This window comes from Chinchilla lanigera, unplaced genomic scaffold (assembly GCF_000276665.1).
Source record: "Chinchilla lanigera isolate Chin_1 unplaced genomic scaffold, ChiLan1.0 scaffold00019, whole genome shotgun sequence".
Taxonomy (NCBI): domain Eukaryota; kingdom Metazoa; phylum Chordata; class Mammalia; order Rodentia; family Chinchillidae; genus Chinchilla; species Chinchilla lanigera.
Window position 1 is genome coordinate 22,071,575 of NW_004955420.1, and position 16,875 is coordinate 22,088,449.

Consider the following 16,875-nt stretch of genomic DNA (forward strand, 5'->3'; position numbering starts at 1 on the left):
TATATATATATATATATATATATATATATAAATGCCTATGTATTAATCCTCACATCAACCAATGAGGCAGAGTCCATTATAGTGGAAATTCTTAAACAAGAAAACTGAGCTTCACAGAGGTACTGAGTGAAAGAACCTGGCTTTGAATTAAGATTTGAGCCACTACAGTAGATGCTGCCTGGCTGGTAAACTCCAGGCAGCCAGTGAATGAGAAGGGAAACAGGTTTCAGAGACTAAGAACTAGGCAGTTTGATGTGGTTATTACTTAAGGCAATGTTTCATAAAGTATATTGTGAAGAAAGCTAGTTCCACCAGGGATTAATAGATGCTACCTTAAAAGGTCAAACAGGTGGGGGAAGCACTAGACTGCATGAATTTACCGCAAGGTTTCCCAAAGCCAGGCATAGTGACGCACACCTGTAATCCCTCAGCACTCAGGAGGCAGAGGCAGGAGGATTGCTGTGAGTTCAAGGCCAGTGTGAGCTACACAGTGAGTTTAAGGCCAGCCTGAACAATATAGCAAGACCTTGTCTTAAAAAACAAAACGAAAGAGTCTAAGATTTATGTCAACGTGCACTAGGACTCTCTAAGAGGAGACAGAAAGCTGCTTCTCAAACTATTATATAATGAGATGCTATCTTCCTGAAACATCCCTCAAGACTAGAGTTCTAGGTAGTGGTTTCCAAGCTATTCTGCTTACACATGCCTAGTAGGTGTTTATCCACGGATTATCTACATTTGAATCAGCCCTACTTCAGTGGTTCCCAAACTCTACTCCCCAGTCCCTCACTGAAATGGTGTGGAAAGTGAAGCGAAAGAAACCTCGATTTGTGCTTTTGTCATCTCATCTTTCTCTAAAATGTAGACTTTTAAAGCATGTTTATAGCATGCACAACGTGCTGGGCTCTGATGTTCTTCAAAGGCAGGGATGCAGACCCCTCTTGCTGTCACACCTACCTTCTGAAGGGGCCTTGGCTTTCGAGGTAGCAGTGGGGGGGCGATGTGATGCGGGTTGCCAAGGGACGAGTTGGGCCGACAGCCGTTGAATGCATCTTCTTCCGTTTTCTCAGAAGCTCGGGTGCTTTCTGAGAGAGGATTGTGTGCTGGTGACTCGGAAGGGTCCCGGCTCCTCCCCACTGGCTCAGCAGAGGGGTTGTCTAAGGACCCACGCTGTTCTGGCCTGCACTGGAGGCAAGGGTCATAAGGGTCAGCCTGACAACAGCCCCAGGGGCCAGCCTGGCCCTGGTCAGACTCAGAACTTCTCCAGCAATCTGCGGCCATGGCTGTGGAGATGAGGTCAGGGCTGGAGCCAGGCACGTGTCTCTGGGCGTGGTTGCTGAGCGGGCTCCGCAGGGCCGCCGCGGGGCCGAAATACCTCAGGTTGTTGGCACAGGTTGCAATGTCCTGCCCGTGCATACTGAGTCTGGGGTGGTGATTCTGAGCCGTAGCCGGAGCGGGTTGCTGGTATGGCTGCTGCAGAGGATTATGATACGGGGGTGGAGCTTGATGCAGGTAAGAGGGCTGGGGTGGGTTTTCTTGGGCTGGCTGGTTTTTCAGTATGGCTGCAAAGTCACTATGGCTGCCTCGACTGTTCCCCCGGCGGTGGCGCGGTTTGCTGCGGTATCTGCTCTTGCTACTTGAGGTGGACATTTTGGGACTTCCAGACAAGGGGGACGCGGTGGGAGCCACCTCTGCGCTAGGGATACCTTCAGACCTCAACAGATCCGGCCTAGGAGAAAAGAGCAGGCTTAGTTTTAAACACATGCAGACATGTTAAAGTTCAGGGCAATACATCCTAAGTCTTAAAACATACGCACTCTTTGTTTTTTTATTTTTTTGCAGTGCTGGAGATCAAATCTAGGGGCTTGCACGCACTAGGCAAGCCCTCTGCTGCTGAGCTACATCCCCAGCCCTACTCATCCCTGCAGTCAGCAACCACACATACGGGGATTTAGTCAGCGGTGAGAACAGATGTGCATGCAGATGTGTGTCTCAGACTATAATATTACAGTACTGTTTAAAACAGCACAAACTTGGAAACACCCCAACTGTTCATTTACAGAGTATTTGCTTTATTCCTCTGGATTTTATTCTGTGTCTCATTAGCCTAGGTTCTCAATCCTCTTTAAATTGTAGTTCTACTCTACAGGGTTTTTGATTCTTCTTCATTATCCTCTCAGCGTGGTGCTAATATTCCAGGTGTGGACGTGGGGATTTGTTCACCATCAGAAACTGTCTGGTGACGGATCACAAAGGAGATCACAAAGCAACAAGGCCTGGTACCGGGAAGAAAACCTGGGTTGATAAGCAGGAGGCTTATCAGTTTGAGGAGTTTGGCTAAGACATGGTTCCTGGAGGGCAGAGGCTAAGTCCTATCCATTTTTTTTTTTGTTTTGTTTTTTGTTTTTTTTTTCCAGTACGGGAAATCGAACTCATGACCTTGCACTTGCCAGGCAGGCACTGTGCTGCTGAGCGAAATCCCCAGCCCCAATCCTATCCATTTTTGCATGTGAAGGACCCTAACAAGTAAGTGTTCAATAAATCTTAGAGGAAGGCAGGGAAGAGAGAGGTCAGAGAAGAAGAAAGTATTAGAGAGCTCAGAAAGTTAGCAGAGGTGACCAGGACAGGGCTGGTAAGAAGTGACACAGGCATTCTGCTGTGACCCTAGTGGGAGGAGGTCCTCTCCTGGCCCTGTTCCCAGGGCCCAGCAGGCCGTGATGCTCATGTGCAGCAGGAAGTCAGAGGGCTGAAGGTAAACCTTGCTCACAAGGATTCCAAGGTCCATAGATAAACAAAAATAATTCCTGAACCGAAGAACTGATTCAGGGTGGAGGCCAGGGTGACTGACCCGGAAGTACTGCCTCTTCCTTCCTACTCAGGCGTAGCCACACCCTTTTTGACCAGACAGATACAAATTAGCAGATTTTAGAATTGGAAGGTCCAAATGTCCTTCTTTCTTAAACAACAGAATCTTTCTCTCAACTGCATTATTATGAAAAATTCAGGATAGTGGATGTAACTGGGGGGGGGGGCAGAAAACCCCCCTGCAGGGGTCCCCCTCTGTCTTTTCTACCCGTTCAGTGTCCTCTGGGACACCGCAGTGCAGCCTTGGGTGTCCTAGACATTGAATGGACTCCACAGATACAGTCGTTCCTCCATGTCAGGAGGAAACCAAAGACCATCTGAAGCGGCTCAGGCTCTCGCTGGAATCCAGGCAGTAGTCGGTCCCAGCTTCCAGCCTGGCTTACTGGAGAGTCAGAATATAAGCCTGAAGTAGGGGTGAATCACACGAGGAGCTTGTTAAAATGAAGATTTTGATTCAGTAGATCTGGGGCAGGGTCTCCAAGCCTGTAATTCTAACAGGCTCTCAGAGGCTGCTAAGCTGGGCCCCTCACAGGATATTAGTATGCACTGGGGGTCAGAGATGAGCTTCTTTTCTTTTCCAGGAAAAGTAAGCTCAAAGCCTTGCTTAATAGACATTCCAGCTATTACTGGTTTATAAGGTGGGCAGGGCTCTGTGCTCCAGCAAAAGCTTCCTTGAAGTCTACAGTCAATTTGTGCTGCAAAAGTTTCTGAACTGAAGAGGTTCTGGGTCTTCTACTGAGATAGGAGAGCCCTGCACGGCCCCTTATAGGCATCTGCTTATAGGGAACTGGCTATGGTGATATCTAAACGAGAGCTGAAGTAAACGTGTCCTAAGTCTGGGAAAGGTTTCTCTCGGGGAAGCTGACAGTGCGAAAATCACAGAATAAACTTGCTCTGCAACTTCGCAGTTTGCAAAGCACTTGGTTCCTATCATTACACCACCCATTTCTAGATAAGGGGTCAGAGGTTAGCTGGCTTGTACTCATTGTAAAGCAGAACTGATAACTTGAAACACAGTCTTTTCATTCCAGAGCACAGAGCCTTCCCCATTTCAGGTTTCCCCTTACTAGGATATATACGCACCATCTTCCTGGGGTATACTCGCTTGTGACCAGCTTGGAAGATCTAAAATTGAACTCAATTCTGTTTTTTCTAGTCTCCAATCAGACACAGACAGAAATCTGTATTTAAGGGTGCTGAGTGGTTTCTGTTCTCTGATTTCCTTGGAGGTCTTTGAATCTCCGGCTCTGCAGTCGCTGGATTGTCCACATAATCTGGAACTTAAATCCTTCGAGGGACAACAGCGTACTGCCCAGCACGTGCCTCCCTCGTGTCCAGCTCATTTATTGACTAAACAGCTTCCGGTGGTGTCAAACTCTCAGGCATTTCTTATAGCCAACATAAAAGCAAACATGAGCTCCTATGTTAAAAAGTTAACCATCCTGTCCTATGATTTTCTCCCTCTGTGTCCCTGGCTTTAAAACTGTAGGCAGAAAGTAGGGAGGGTCAGCGGTGGACTTTGTCCCTAATTAGTACAACAAAAGAAAACAAGAGCTTGGGATTTCCCCAAGGGTCATGCCAGGGACCATCTGAAAACAGTTTCTCAGAATTTGACCAGGAGACAGTCAGAGGCAGTAAGTAAAAGCTAAACTCTCATTATTTTAGCATTTAGTATTTTAGGTCAGCATCAGTCATACGACGGTAAAACAGCCACCATTCTGATACCCTTAAAATATGTTCTTGGTTTGGGCTTTCTCATTACATTTATTCTTACTCTGTTTAATTCAAGTCTCACTTCTGAGTCTATACCCATAGTTGAGGGAAATTTATTTTCTTACACTTATCTAGGACAGAGTCAATTCACTGTTATTTGGGAATTATATGGCTCCCTAAAAAAAATGAAACGAAGATAATGAAATCAAGTCTAAAGGTGTACTAAGCTTTTATTAAGTTTGTTTTGGTGCTGGAAATTGAACCCAGGGCTTCGTGTATGTTAGGCATGTGCTCTGTCACTGAGCTAGCTCCATCACTAGGAAGGTACAGTGTGGGTAAAACTGACTGGGGAAGGAGCCATGTCTGGGACGCATGCTCAGAACAGTCCCCAAAGCCCTGCCGGAGGATTCTTGCGAGAACTCGAGCAGGTTTGCGATAGGACGGCCTGTCTGCCACCGTGTTCTCTCTTGCACAGGGGCCGCGCTCACACTGTAGAGTACATTCCTTGTCTTACTTTTATCTGGCCCAAACCCTCTCTGCAGAGCCTGTTTCTTGTCCTACCTTTAATAAAATGTTGCTACCATCTGCGCTTGTCTTGACCAATTCTTTGCTCAGTATAGAAAGAACCTAGAAATCATCTCCAGAAGGAGACTCCAGCACCCTAAAACCTGGTAACATTAGCCCCCAAAATAAAGATTAAACTAAATATAAGGCAAATGTAAAAAAGGAAAAAGAGTGGCCTTTTGTTTTTAACTACTTAAGACTCAAGCTTTTTTTTTTTGCTTTTTGAGACAGGGTCTCACTGTGCAGTTCAGGCTGGCCTTGAGCTCACTTTGTAGCCCCGGCTGGTCTCCAACTCGCAATGATCCTCCTGCCTCAGCCTCCCGAAAACTCAAGTTTTTGAACACCTGTGATCAGAAAGATGATTTTATGCTACTTAATAGTTCACAAAAACCCATCCAGGGAGAGAATGAAAGGAACCATACAGTTAGACATAGGCAATTATCAAAGGCCCAGCTTTTGTCTTTGTTGGTGTTATTACATTATTGAAAAGAACTAAGCAGGAGAATTGCAAGTTCAAAGCTAGTCTGGGCATCTTAGCCAAGACTTTGTCTCAAAAAATAAAGTAAAAAGAGCTGGGAGCCACTGCATTACAGGTGTGGAGATGCGCATCTGTAACCCCAGGGACTTGGGAGGCTGAAGGAGGAATGCAAGTCTGAGGCCAGTCTGGGCAATTCAATGAGACTCTGCCTCAAAACAGGGCTGGGAATATAGCTCAGTGTTCCCTGGGTTCAATCCCAGGTACCATAAAACAAACAAACAGAAAAAAATGTAGTAACGAAATGTATAAATAAAAAGGCACCATTCATGGACCAAGAGTTATGATGAATTCAATTCTGTGTTCTAGGGGGTGATAAAAATAAAAAGAAATCTCATGTGTTATTAAGAAAGACCACCATAGGGACAGAGGACAAACTAACTCTTGGGCCCTTCGCCTGTTACTCATTAAAAGCCAGATCAGTGTTTTCTTCAGAGGCTTGAAGTTAAGGACTTGAAGAACTGCTTTTGCTGAAACAAACTAACAAAAACCCTGTGGCTAATGCTGGGTGTGGTAGCACATGCCTGTAATCCCAGCACTTGGGAGGCTGAGTCAGGAGGATCCTTGCGAGTTTGAGACCAGCCTGGGCCACAAAGTGAGCTCAAGGCCAGTCTGAACTGCATAGCGAGACTCTATCTCAAAAAGACCAAAAAAAAAAAAAAAAAAAAAAAAAAAATCCTGTGGCTGTTCTCTTGGGCCCACAGATGCCCAATAAAAGCAGAGGAGTTGTGCATGGTGGCACATACTGTAATCCCAGCACTCTGTAAGGCTGAGGCAGGAGGACTGGAAGTTCAAGTCCAGACTAGGCAACTTGAGAACTTGTCTCAAGATAAAAAATAATTTAAAAAGGCCTGAGATATAACTCAGTGCAAAGACCCTGTGGGGAGGGAGAAAGAAGGCAAAAAAAAGAAAAAAAGGCAGAACAAAGCTTGACTTTCATTTGTATCTGTCTCCTTTATGACTCTAAAACTTTGGGTCAGATTCCTGCTCGGCTCTGCATGTAGCCATGTTAATCATTTAAGGAATATCTCCCTAAACACTGGCAGTAGGAGGTGATTTGCCCTCAATTTGCATAACGTGCTTCACCCCTTTCAGACTGAGCACACCAAGATAAGAGATTTACGGTCTCATTCAGCTGCCAGGGAGCGCCTAGAAGTTTCCGGTCATTGCCTCGAACCTTGGATTCCAGCAGAGCCTCTGTACTTTGACAGAAGCAGAAACGATCATCTCCAGATTGAGTCAGAGCGATATGGGCTTCTCTGGAGCCACTTTGCAAAACCAGAACTGAGATAATGATCGATAAGACCCTTGCTCACCCCAACAAAGACCCCAAAAGCTGGTCTCGTTCCTTTGTTAAGGGGCCAGTCCGATCCTCTCCATCAGAAGTGCCCCCTCAGCTCCTTGAGCTGAAGTCTCTTCCTGTTTTCTTACCAACTCTGTCTAATAAATCAGCCTATGCCTGTCACTGGTGCGTCCTGAAATACCGTTCTGCAGTCAAGGTGAGAATCTGCCCAGGCTGAGTTGAGGTCCTCGTCTGCTCTTTAGGAGGAGCTCCTCAGATCTCATCTGGTGACTCTATTCTTATATCTTTTCATCCGTGAGGACCCTGGGGTTGAAAGGGGGCGAGTGCCATGGGCCATGTAATACAGCTTGCAAAGCGGACTGGGTTTTGAATCCCGGTCTATCTGGATCCCTTCTGTCCTCTCTTTGGTGTCGATGATAAATACCTATGCCTCAAGAGTAAAAACTAGATGGATAGTGTCCAGGCCCCAGCATCTCTCACATTCCTACTGTTTTCAATAAACTCAGGGTGCTAACCATGCGCACCGGAAGTGGCCATATCCGCCCTCCTCTGAGAGAGTATTTTTCAGGACCATCTTGCCATTTATCTGCATAGCAGTGGGGAAGGTGTCTCACCGCTTGGTCTGCACCCCGGGTTTGTGAGGCACACCCTTCCTTTTCATGAGTTTCTCCATGGCATTGGAGTGGATTATTGGACGGACAGGGTGTCGCTTGCAGGTCCCTGGATACTTCTTTTCTACTGCTTGTTCTCGCCTGAGGGATGAAAGAAAAAGCCACATCTCAGCCACGGCTGTTAGAAAAGAGGGGCAGAACACTGCTGCGGGCTACCTGGACCCATAGGTTCTGGCCACACTACCGATATTGGCTCTCTGAGTAACAAGGCTGCTGCTATTCAGGTGAAAAAAACAAAGAGGATACTAAATTCAGATGAACCCGACTTCCTCCTAGCAGCAGCTCACGGTTCAGGCACTTCCTTTCTCTTCCCCAGCACAATACAGGGCAGAAATCCTGCTTGTTTTCAGCAGCTGCTGCTCTCTTAGGACCCCAGGGATTCTTGCCACCTTCAACGTTTTCAGCAGCCACTTTACCTCCCCCAGGGTAATAAGCGTCCGCTTATGCACGCTAAGATCTTCCTGAAAGGAAGACCTTCCCTGCACCGCGCAGCAGGGTGCGGGTAAACGCGGAGCAGCGTGTGCTCCCTTGTCACAGGAGCTGCAGCGGCTCCGCTCGTCTGTGTGCCTCCCCGGGGTAGGGCCTTGGGCACAGCACGTCCTCTGGGGAATTCTGGGCGACTGACTTCAGACATCTGCCAGTTCTGAGTAGCTGCAGTGTGGCAGAGGGGTGCGTTTCTGCCGACCGACAGGCGCAAAGCGACAAGGACCTTGGCTGGTCCGGGTACGTACTTGATAAGCTCCTTCTCTCGCATTTCCAGCTGCAGCATGATGGCGCTCAGCTCCATGTATAAGTTATTAGCGCGCTCCAGCTTTCTCTCATAGTGTTCACGGATGTCCAAAGCATGCCTGTGGATGAAAACACAGGATCAGCGGGGTCTCCTAACCTGGGGGAACACGGGCAGGCTCTCACCAACTGAGAAACAAGAGGGCCTACTTTACAAGCATTTGCCCAGGGGCCCTCTGTTTTTATTTTAAGGCTTCCTTGCCTGATACAGTGACTCAGACCAGAAGAGAGAGATGGGAAAACGCAGACTTTCCACTTGGTTTACCCATAAAGACCCACCTGGAGGGTCCAAGAGGGCCATGGATAAAATTGGAGCATAATTGTAGCCTTCGTTTGTGTGGTGTTGGTACTATTTTAATAAGAATGCAGTATACTTATACACACACGTTCATGGGAATATGACACCATTATCATTTGTTTGTACTTATTCCCAGCATAGATCCTGTGCGCTCAAGGTTTGTGGCTCCCCGTGCTTAAAATCAACCCCCAAAGTGGTACCAGGAGATGGGCCTTTTAGGAGGTGTAATGTCATGAGGGCAGAGCCCAAGTAAAAAAGATTAGGATAAATGGGGCTTGCGGAAGTGCTTCTGTCCTTCTGCTAGGTGAGGACAGGGTGTGATCTGTGAGGAACAAGTCTTCACCAGGCACTGAATTTGCTGGTGCCTAGACTTCCCAGCCTCTGGAATTGTGGGCAATAAATCCCTTTTGTTTATAAATCACCTCTCAGGTAGTTTGTCTTAGTAGCCAACATAGTGGTTGTCCACGAATATGTCTGGTATCCCTTAATAGATTAAAAAGATTTTGAGGCCAAGGACTACACCTTACACGTTTCTGGTCCTTCCCAGCACCAGCCCAGTGGCTGAATAAACAAACAGCTCTGCCCCATAGACCTTTGTTGCAGCAAATCACAAAGGAGAATAGCAGAGTCAGGAGGGGAGGACAGTAAAGTTGGAAGGAGAGGATAGAAGAGATAAAAAGGATTGCTAACTTTCTGTTGTTGTTTAAACTTTATTTATTTATTTATTTATTTAGTCTTTTTGAGACAGGGTCTCACTATGCTTTTCAGGCTGGCCATGAGCTCACTTTGTAGCCCAGGTTGGTCTCGAACTCACCACGATCCTCTTGCCTCAGCCTCCCGAGTGCTGGGATTACAGGCGTGCGCCACCACCCCCGGCTTGTTTAAACTTTAAAAAGTGTAACTGATACAAAAAATTGTGCACGTGCACGGAGTGCCATGTAACTCCATGATGTGAAGATGCTGATTCACCAAGCGCATTCCTGCCAATATCTGGAGACCCGGGGATGAGAAGAAATAAAGGGGAGATCCACTGACCTGAGCTCTTCTCTGCGCCTTCGAATCAGTTCTTCATCTAATCGGTGTATGCAAGTTCCTTCACTTTTGATTTTCTCAAAATGTTTCTTTACTTCTTCTCTCCATTCAGCCTGGATAAGGGAAATCTGATTTCGTTACTATGCCAGGTGTTTTAATCGCTGGTATTACCACAGGGTCACGTACAAGATTTTTTTTTTTTTTTTTTTTCCTGTATACTTGTATATACTTTCTCTGCTTCCTGCAGGAGCCTTAGTCAGGACAGGTGTTCAAGAAATATCAGTCAGTTGATGACAAGAAAATCTTATGCTACTGTGTCTGCACACCCCTCCCATATTCTGTATTTCTACTCCAATATTTGATGTCTCTTTCCCGGTTCCCATCACTGGTCACCAGAAACATCCCACCTGCATACTTGCCATCAGTTGTGGAACAAAGAGCTCAATTTAAGATGGTGACATGAGTCTGTGAGAATATAACCTTCCTCACATTTGGCACCAGAATTCTTTCTAGATTTTGTTTAGGAAAATGCAGTGGTATGATTTGTGTAAAGAATTAAGTTCATGAACCAAGGGTACCACTGTACTTTGAGAAAATATTTGGAGGACAAGATCCTAGGGGCGTGCATAGCAAGAGATGGGAATAAACGTATCGGAAACTATTTAGAAATTTGGAGTTGAGGGAAAGAACAGAAAAGAGAGAAGAAAACAGAGAATATAGCTCAACAATTTAGCAGTCTGACAAAACTGTTAGGACAATATCCAATATCCAATATGTGATTCAACTTGTTCAGAATTTAAACCACTTCCATTTCCGAAGCCATCAGTAAGGTCTCTGGCAATCACCTTGGTTGAGTGTTTTGTTGTTTTTTTTTAAATCAAGGAAAGGCGCTGAATTTCACAGTTGGATCAATGACAGGACAAAGATAAAGGAACAACTACAAGAGAGCAGAAGTGGGGATCAAGAATTGCAGGAAGGCAGAGCCAGTGTGGCTGTGAAATTATAAATTTGTCAGGAATTCACAGAAATGTGAGATAAGACATTGGACTTTCTATAGAACATGAAATTTTGAGCCAATTCAATTTAAATTTTAGAGGGCAAGAAGACCTCTGCTGGAATGCGCATAGGGAGGGAGTTTCTAGAAAAGAGCTAATACTTGTACCACATCCAGGTTACCATCTCAAGTAGCTAGTAAGATAACTTCCAGGGAAGGCTAGATGTGTAACCAAGTGTCTTGAATTATTTAATACCCCCCGAGAACTGTTTCAGTACTTCCAGATTCATGTGAAGAGTTCACCTATGTCAAGATAGCTCTGTTTTTAATTTGCTGAGTTCTTATTGTATTTTTCACATCTGTACCATTCCGCGTTCCCACCAACAGCGTACAAGGGCTCCTGTCTCTCTATAACCACATTAACACTTATTGTTTTTTGTTTTCTTAATAATAGCATTGTTTCTTGGTAATTTTGCTTCTGGGATTTATCCAGAAAAATTGAAATCAGGATTTTTTTTTGCCTTTTTGAGACAGGGTTTCACTATGCAATTCAGGCTGGCCTTAAGCTCATTTTGTAGCCCCGGCAGGCCTCGAACTCACAGTGATCCTCCTGCCTCAGCCTCCGAGTGCTGGGATTACAGCCGTGCGCCACCACATGAAATCAAGATCTTGAAAAGATGTTAGTACTCCTATGTTATTGCACTATTCATAATAGCTGAGATGTGGAAATCACTGGATTAGCCATGAATGGATGAAGAGTATGAGGTGTATACATAAGATGGCATATTATTGTTCAAGCTGAGAAAAGAAGGAAATTCTGCAATGTGTGTCGAGGATGAACCTTGTGGACCTTATGCAAACTGAAATAAGCCAGTGATAGGAGGAAAAATGTTGCATGGTTTCACTTGGATGAGGTATCCAGAGTAGTCAAACGCTTAAAAGTACAGTTGAATGGCGGTTCCTGGAGGGAGGGGGGGAATGGAGAACTGCTCTTCAATGGATACAGAATTTCAGTTATCCAAGATGCATGAGGTCTAGAGATAGGCTAAGTAGCATTGGGCCTATAGTTACTGATCTTGTATTGTACACCTGCAAACTATAAGAGGGTAGATCTCACAATAAGCGTTCCTGCCATATAGAAAAATAAGTCTTTGAATCATGGAAAAAGTTATATTTAACTAATTGTAAATGTATAGCAAGTTTTCTCCAGATCAGTGGTTTCCTTCTTTTTTTTTTCTGGTGGTGGCAGTATTGGGGATTTGCCCAAGGGCCTTCGCACTAAGCTATATCCCAAGCCCTTTAAATTTATTTTTTAAGTGTTCATACAGGGTCTCACTAAGTTGCTAAGTTGCCGAGGCTGGGCTCAAACTTGTAATCCCTCTACCTCACTCTCCCAGAATGCTGGGATTACAGATGTGTGCCACCACCCTTGTTCCTCAGCTACATTTATAGGGGGAGTTATAGTTCTTTGGAAAATGATTGCTCTGCGTATCTATTTATAACACCCTCGGTGTTCGTATATATGTTGATCGTTAGAGCGAGGTGTCTGCCAGTTGTTTGACTTTGAGGCACTAAACCTCCCCAACATCATGGGAAAGCCAAGATCAAGAGTACACTTGGGTCAGTCTCTGACAGCACCTAAGCAGCAGATGGTCTGTTCAAGCCCCAGGTAATCCTGTTCGCTCAATCATAAGATCAAAGCGATGGAGCAGAAAGAATATTTGAATTTTAGCAGCCGAAGAATGATAAGCCAGTGCTGTTAGAATGGAGGATGAGGGACGGGGTCAGGTTTGGGCCTTAAAGCATTCTTTTGTGCGAAAACACACCAGACTCCTAGACAGTACTTAAAGGGACCGAGAAAATGAACATCTCCCTCTGGTGGTAAGGAATCAGATACCAAAGACCAGATTTTTACAGAATTCTACGGGACACAATCCTCCTGAAATCAAGCCTATCATTATGGGAAACAAAGAGAGCCTTCTGACCCCTACAGGAAAGCAGATTTTAAAAGAGGAGCTCCCTCCTGTGAAGAGGGAACAGAATGTATGGGAGAACACCAGCATTAATAATGTGTTTTCCTCAAAAGTCCCATACTTCTGGTAGATGCTCATTTGGAATTTCACCGGCTATACTTAGAATATCTATGTAGGAGTTCCAGTCTGAGTGTACTCTGCAATTCAGGCATAATGGGCATATGCAAAGCCATGGAGAGTGGGCAGGCCTGAAGCCAGTGTGCGGAGACTGAGGAGCAGAGGACAGAGAGAGAACCTTGTAAGGGAAGAGGCTGCCTGAGCTTCACGAAAGCTATCCCTGTTGCTTCCCCAAGTCTGGTGTACTTTGTTCAACAGGTACTTTCCTGGAATTAAACCCATCACCCACTGGAATGGGGGCTATGCAGTCGGGTGAATGCTTTATAACAGAGATTCTCAAAATCCAGGTCCAGGACCTCATGATTCTCTTACACTCTTCCACAAGGCCACTGAGCCTTCAGCAGGCTGGCCTGGGCTCATTTGTTTATCTGAGCTACAGCTATTGATATTTATCAGACTAGAAATTAAAACTGAGAAATTACATACAAGAGCAGACGAGCGAACATTCCATCAGCCACCAGAGCTACGTCATCACACCATATAATTTTTCTAGAATACTTCACTTTTTTATTGTTTTGTTTGTTTGTTTTTTTGAGACAATGTCTCACTATGTAGCTCAGGTTGGTCTTGAACTCATTAGGTAGCCCAAGATGGCCTCAAACTCCAGGCAATCCTCCTGCCTCAGCTTCCTATGTGCTGGGATTAGAGGTGTGAGCTACCACACTTGGCTTCTAGAACACTTCACTTATATTCCTGAGAAAATGAGAATGAAAATGGTAAATGATGAATTAATCTTACTACAAAAATAGTTTAAACCTCATGGATGCCTTGAAAGAGTCTTCAGAATGCTTAGAAGTCTGCAGATCACACTTTAAGAACTGCTGACTTATACTTGGAGAACCTAAAATATATTACTCTTATAATATATAAGAAATACATGTTTTTCTTATTCTCATCTTTAAAATGTGTAGATGTCTATTTTCTCTTCCCAGGTTAACACAACTTTCTTTGCATTTTTAGGCTATTTTTTTGAAATGTCTTTTTTGAGAATAAGTCTTTGAAATAATACCGAAAGTCAACAGGGAGATGGAATTCACTTTACAGACATTTATTTTATTTTATTATTATTTTTTAAAATTTATTTATTTATTATTATTATTATTGATTTTTTTTTTTTTTAATGTATGTGGTGCTGGGGATTGAACCCAGGGCCTTGTGCATGCAAGGCAGGAGCTCTACCACTGAGCCACATCCCCAGCCCCTACAGACATTTATTTTAGAAACACAACAACGAAGCTGCATGAGGAATAAGAAATTCATTAACATTATAAGTTCTGTAAGTGTGATGCTATAATTTAGGATCCCCATATTTAATTCAACAGCCACAATTTTATGCTTTTTGGTGCTGCCTGGGTCTAGCAGGGACATTGGAAGGACTCATCTCCCACATGCCCTCGCCATAATGGCCATGGCTAGACCACCAATATTTATGGCACTTCAGAAAATTTATTTATTTATTTATTTATTTGGAGGGTGGGTGTCGGGAATCAAACTCGGACCTTACACTTGCCAGGCAGGCACTTGTGCCACTGAGCTATATCCCTGGCCCTCAGCATTTTTATAAAGAGCCACAATTCTTCCTCTGTCTGGATCTATGCCCTTACAAGGTGCTGTTGTGTCCTCTCGTCAAGAGATGACTTCTGTTCTCACTCTCTAGATCTGGGAGGCCTGTGACCTGATCTGGTCAGGCACAGTGCAAATGCAGGCTTGAAAATCGCTTGCGCACCAGGACTTGTTTTCCTGCTGTCTTCATCGTCCTGAGAACACCCTGTGATCAAGCCCAGGCCAGCCTGCTGAAGGGTCACCGGCCACACGGACGAGTATGTAGGTGTTCCAGCTCATGCCAAACTATCAGCAGACTTGCAAATGAGACTACCTAGGGCAGCCAGCCTTCCAGGAGACCTGCCAACTCCCAGCATATGCGTGAGTGAGCCCCGTCAGAGCTAGCAGAATTACTCTGCTTAAACTGTCAACCCACAGAACGGTGAGCTAAATAAATGTTTATTGTTTTAAGCTGTAAGTCTTGGGACAGTTTTAGTACAGTGAAGACTGTTAGATATATTCATTCATATTTTATTTGGAGCTGCTAGGTAACACACTTGAAGTTAGGCAAAAAGTTTTCTGTGGGCTTAATTCTATTGTGGACTCTTTCTGATATTTAACTTCCCTCTTCTGTGTTTCAGCTTTTCTGCATCCAGAAGAGTAATACTCTCACGAAGGTCAACAAAAATTCTAATTCAAATGCAGGTACATTAGTTTTCACATCCTTTTTTCCTGTTTTTTTCAACAATTTCACCAGAACCCACTAAGGGTGACATTCCAACATACGTGTTCTTTACAAATGAGATAATATATGGTAGTTAACAAACTACCATATGTCATATGCATGAAAGTGTCATAATTATTATTTCACAAAGAATAAAGCTATAGAATTGTTTGAGGCTAAGGAAGCCCCTTCGGAGAGCGGGCCTTTCTCTCTGCCCATCTGCCCAGGAGCACCAGGGTGGGCAGAATCCCTGTTTACCTGGGACTTGAAGTAAGTTTCCTGTGGCGTGGCCAGAACATCTGCAGATGCGATGTCCAAGTGCATGAGAGTCTGCCGAAAAGAAGGCCGGTTGCGAGGTTTACTCTGCCTAGAATAAAAAAGACAGTCTATGCGTCTTGGAAGTCATGCTCTGGAGGATGAAGATTTTATTCTACTTTATGAAGCACTTTTGTTTTACTCCAAAATGGCTATATCGCAGACAATTCTGATGTTCGGAAGGGCAGAAGGGAAATGTCATTAGGAGATCCCACTATTGATGAAATGGAAGCCTAGCTAGTGTCACTGACCTATATAGTAGCCCACTAGGACTGCTAAGGTAATAATAGTATCACTTACTAAGGCCCATTACTTCAAGGTACAATACCAAATTCTTCACTTACAAGTTTTATTTAGTCACAACACAGCAACTCTATGAGCAGGTGCTATTTCTATTTTACAGATGAGAAAACTGATACGTGAATGATGTGACCTGAAGTACACAGGTTAAAAAAGGCAAAGCCAGTATGTGAAGCCAAGGTTCTCCAATTCCATGGCTTCTAGTCTTCCACCACCAGGTGATTCACTCCAAATACACGTTAGGGACCTCTTGGTGTGTCAGAGCTTTCTATATGCACTTGAGGAAGAAAGTACAAGAGGATATTGGAAGAAATATACTCTTACCACGTCTGTTTCATAAGGATTTTGAATCCATCAGGGCAGGTGGAAGGAACTGGAAGGTGCAGGCTGTTGCTTCCAACACCCCATATAATGGCTGAAGAATCGACATCTTTGTAGGGGATCTCTCCCGTCAGCAGCTCCCACAGCACCACCCCAAAAGACCTGGGGTAGAATTAGGAACATACACAAAAGACATCTCAGAATGATGGATTTGCATTTCAGTTCTTTATTAATCTTTTAAAAAAATTTTTGAGACAGGATCTTGCAATGTAGTTCAGGCTGGCCTTGAACTCACGAGGTAGCCCAGGCTGGCCTCGAACACATCATGATCCTCCTGCCCCAGGCTTCACACTTGGCTGTTTTTTAATCAAACTGATAGACTGAGAAATTGCTACTATAAGAAAAACAGAATATGTAGGAAATCTCTGAAAAAGAAAATCAATGATGTGTAACCAGTATTAAGACACGAAGTCTCAATAATTAATTCTGGCATGTGTGTAGAGAGCATGACCAGTGGACTAGATAAAAATAGACCAAATGTAACAGAAATTGAACATACAGTGGAAGTGACATCACAAACCAGTGGGAAAAATTGACTAGTTAATAAGCGGTGTTGGGAGAACAAGGGAAAAATTAAATCTATCCCTTGCCCTCTATCAAGATAAATTATAATCAAAGAATTAAATGTGGGTAATAAAAATACACATATTCTAAAAGATGCTGGGCATAGTGGCTCACACCTGTAATCCCAGCACCCTGGGA

General features: G+C 44.4%; 1 protein-coding gene across 3 annotated transcripts in view; it reads right to left on the reverse strand.

Annotated features, from left to right (window-relative positions):
• The window catches only part of Map3k13 (mitogen-activated protein kinase kinase kinase 13), a 126,279-nt gene that overhangs the window by 7,191 nt on the left and 102,213 nt on the right, over positions 1-16,875 (reverse strand). For all 3 annotated transcript variants that reach the window (XM_005383296.2, XM_013513562.1, XM_005383297.2), the window contains exons 6-11: positions 16,117-16,275; positions 15,436-15,544; positions 9,771-9,880; positions 8,383-8,499; positions 7,595-7,732; positions 958-1,729 (exon numbers count right to left, since the gene is read on the reverse strand). In XM_005383296.2, the coding sequence (XP_005383353.1) occupies positions 958-1,729; positions 7,595-7,732; positions 8,383-8,499; positions 9,771-9,880; positions 15,436-15,544; positions 16,117-16,275 (1,405 nt within the window). The remainder of the gene's footprint in view (positions 1-957; positions 1,730-7,594; positions 7,733-8,382; positions 8,500-9,770; positions 9,881-15,435; positions 15,545-16,116; positions 16,276-16,875) is intronic.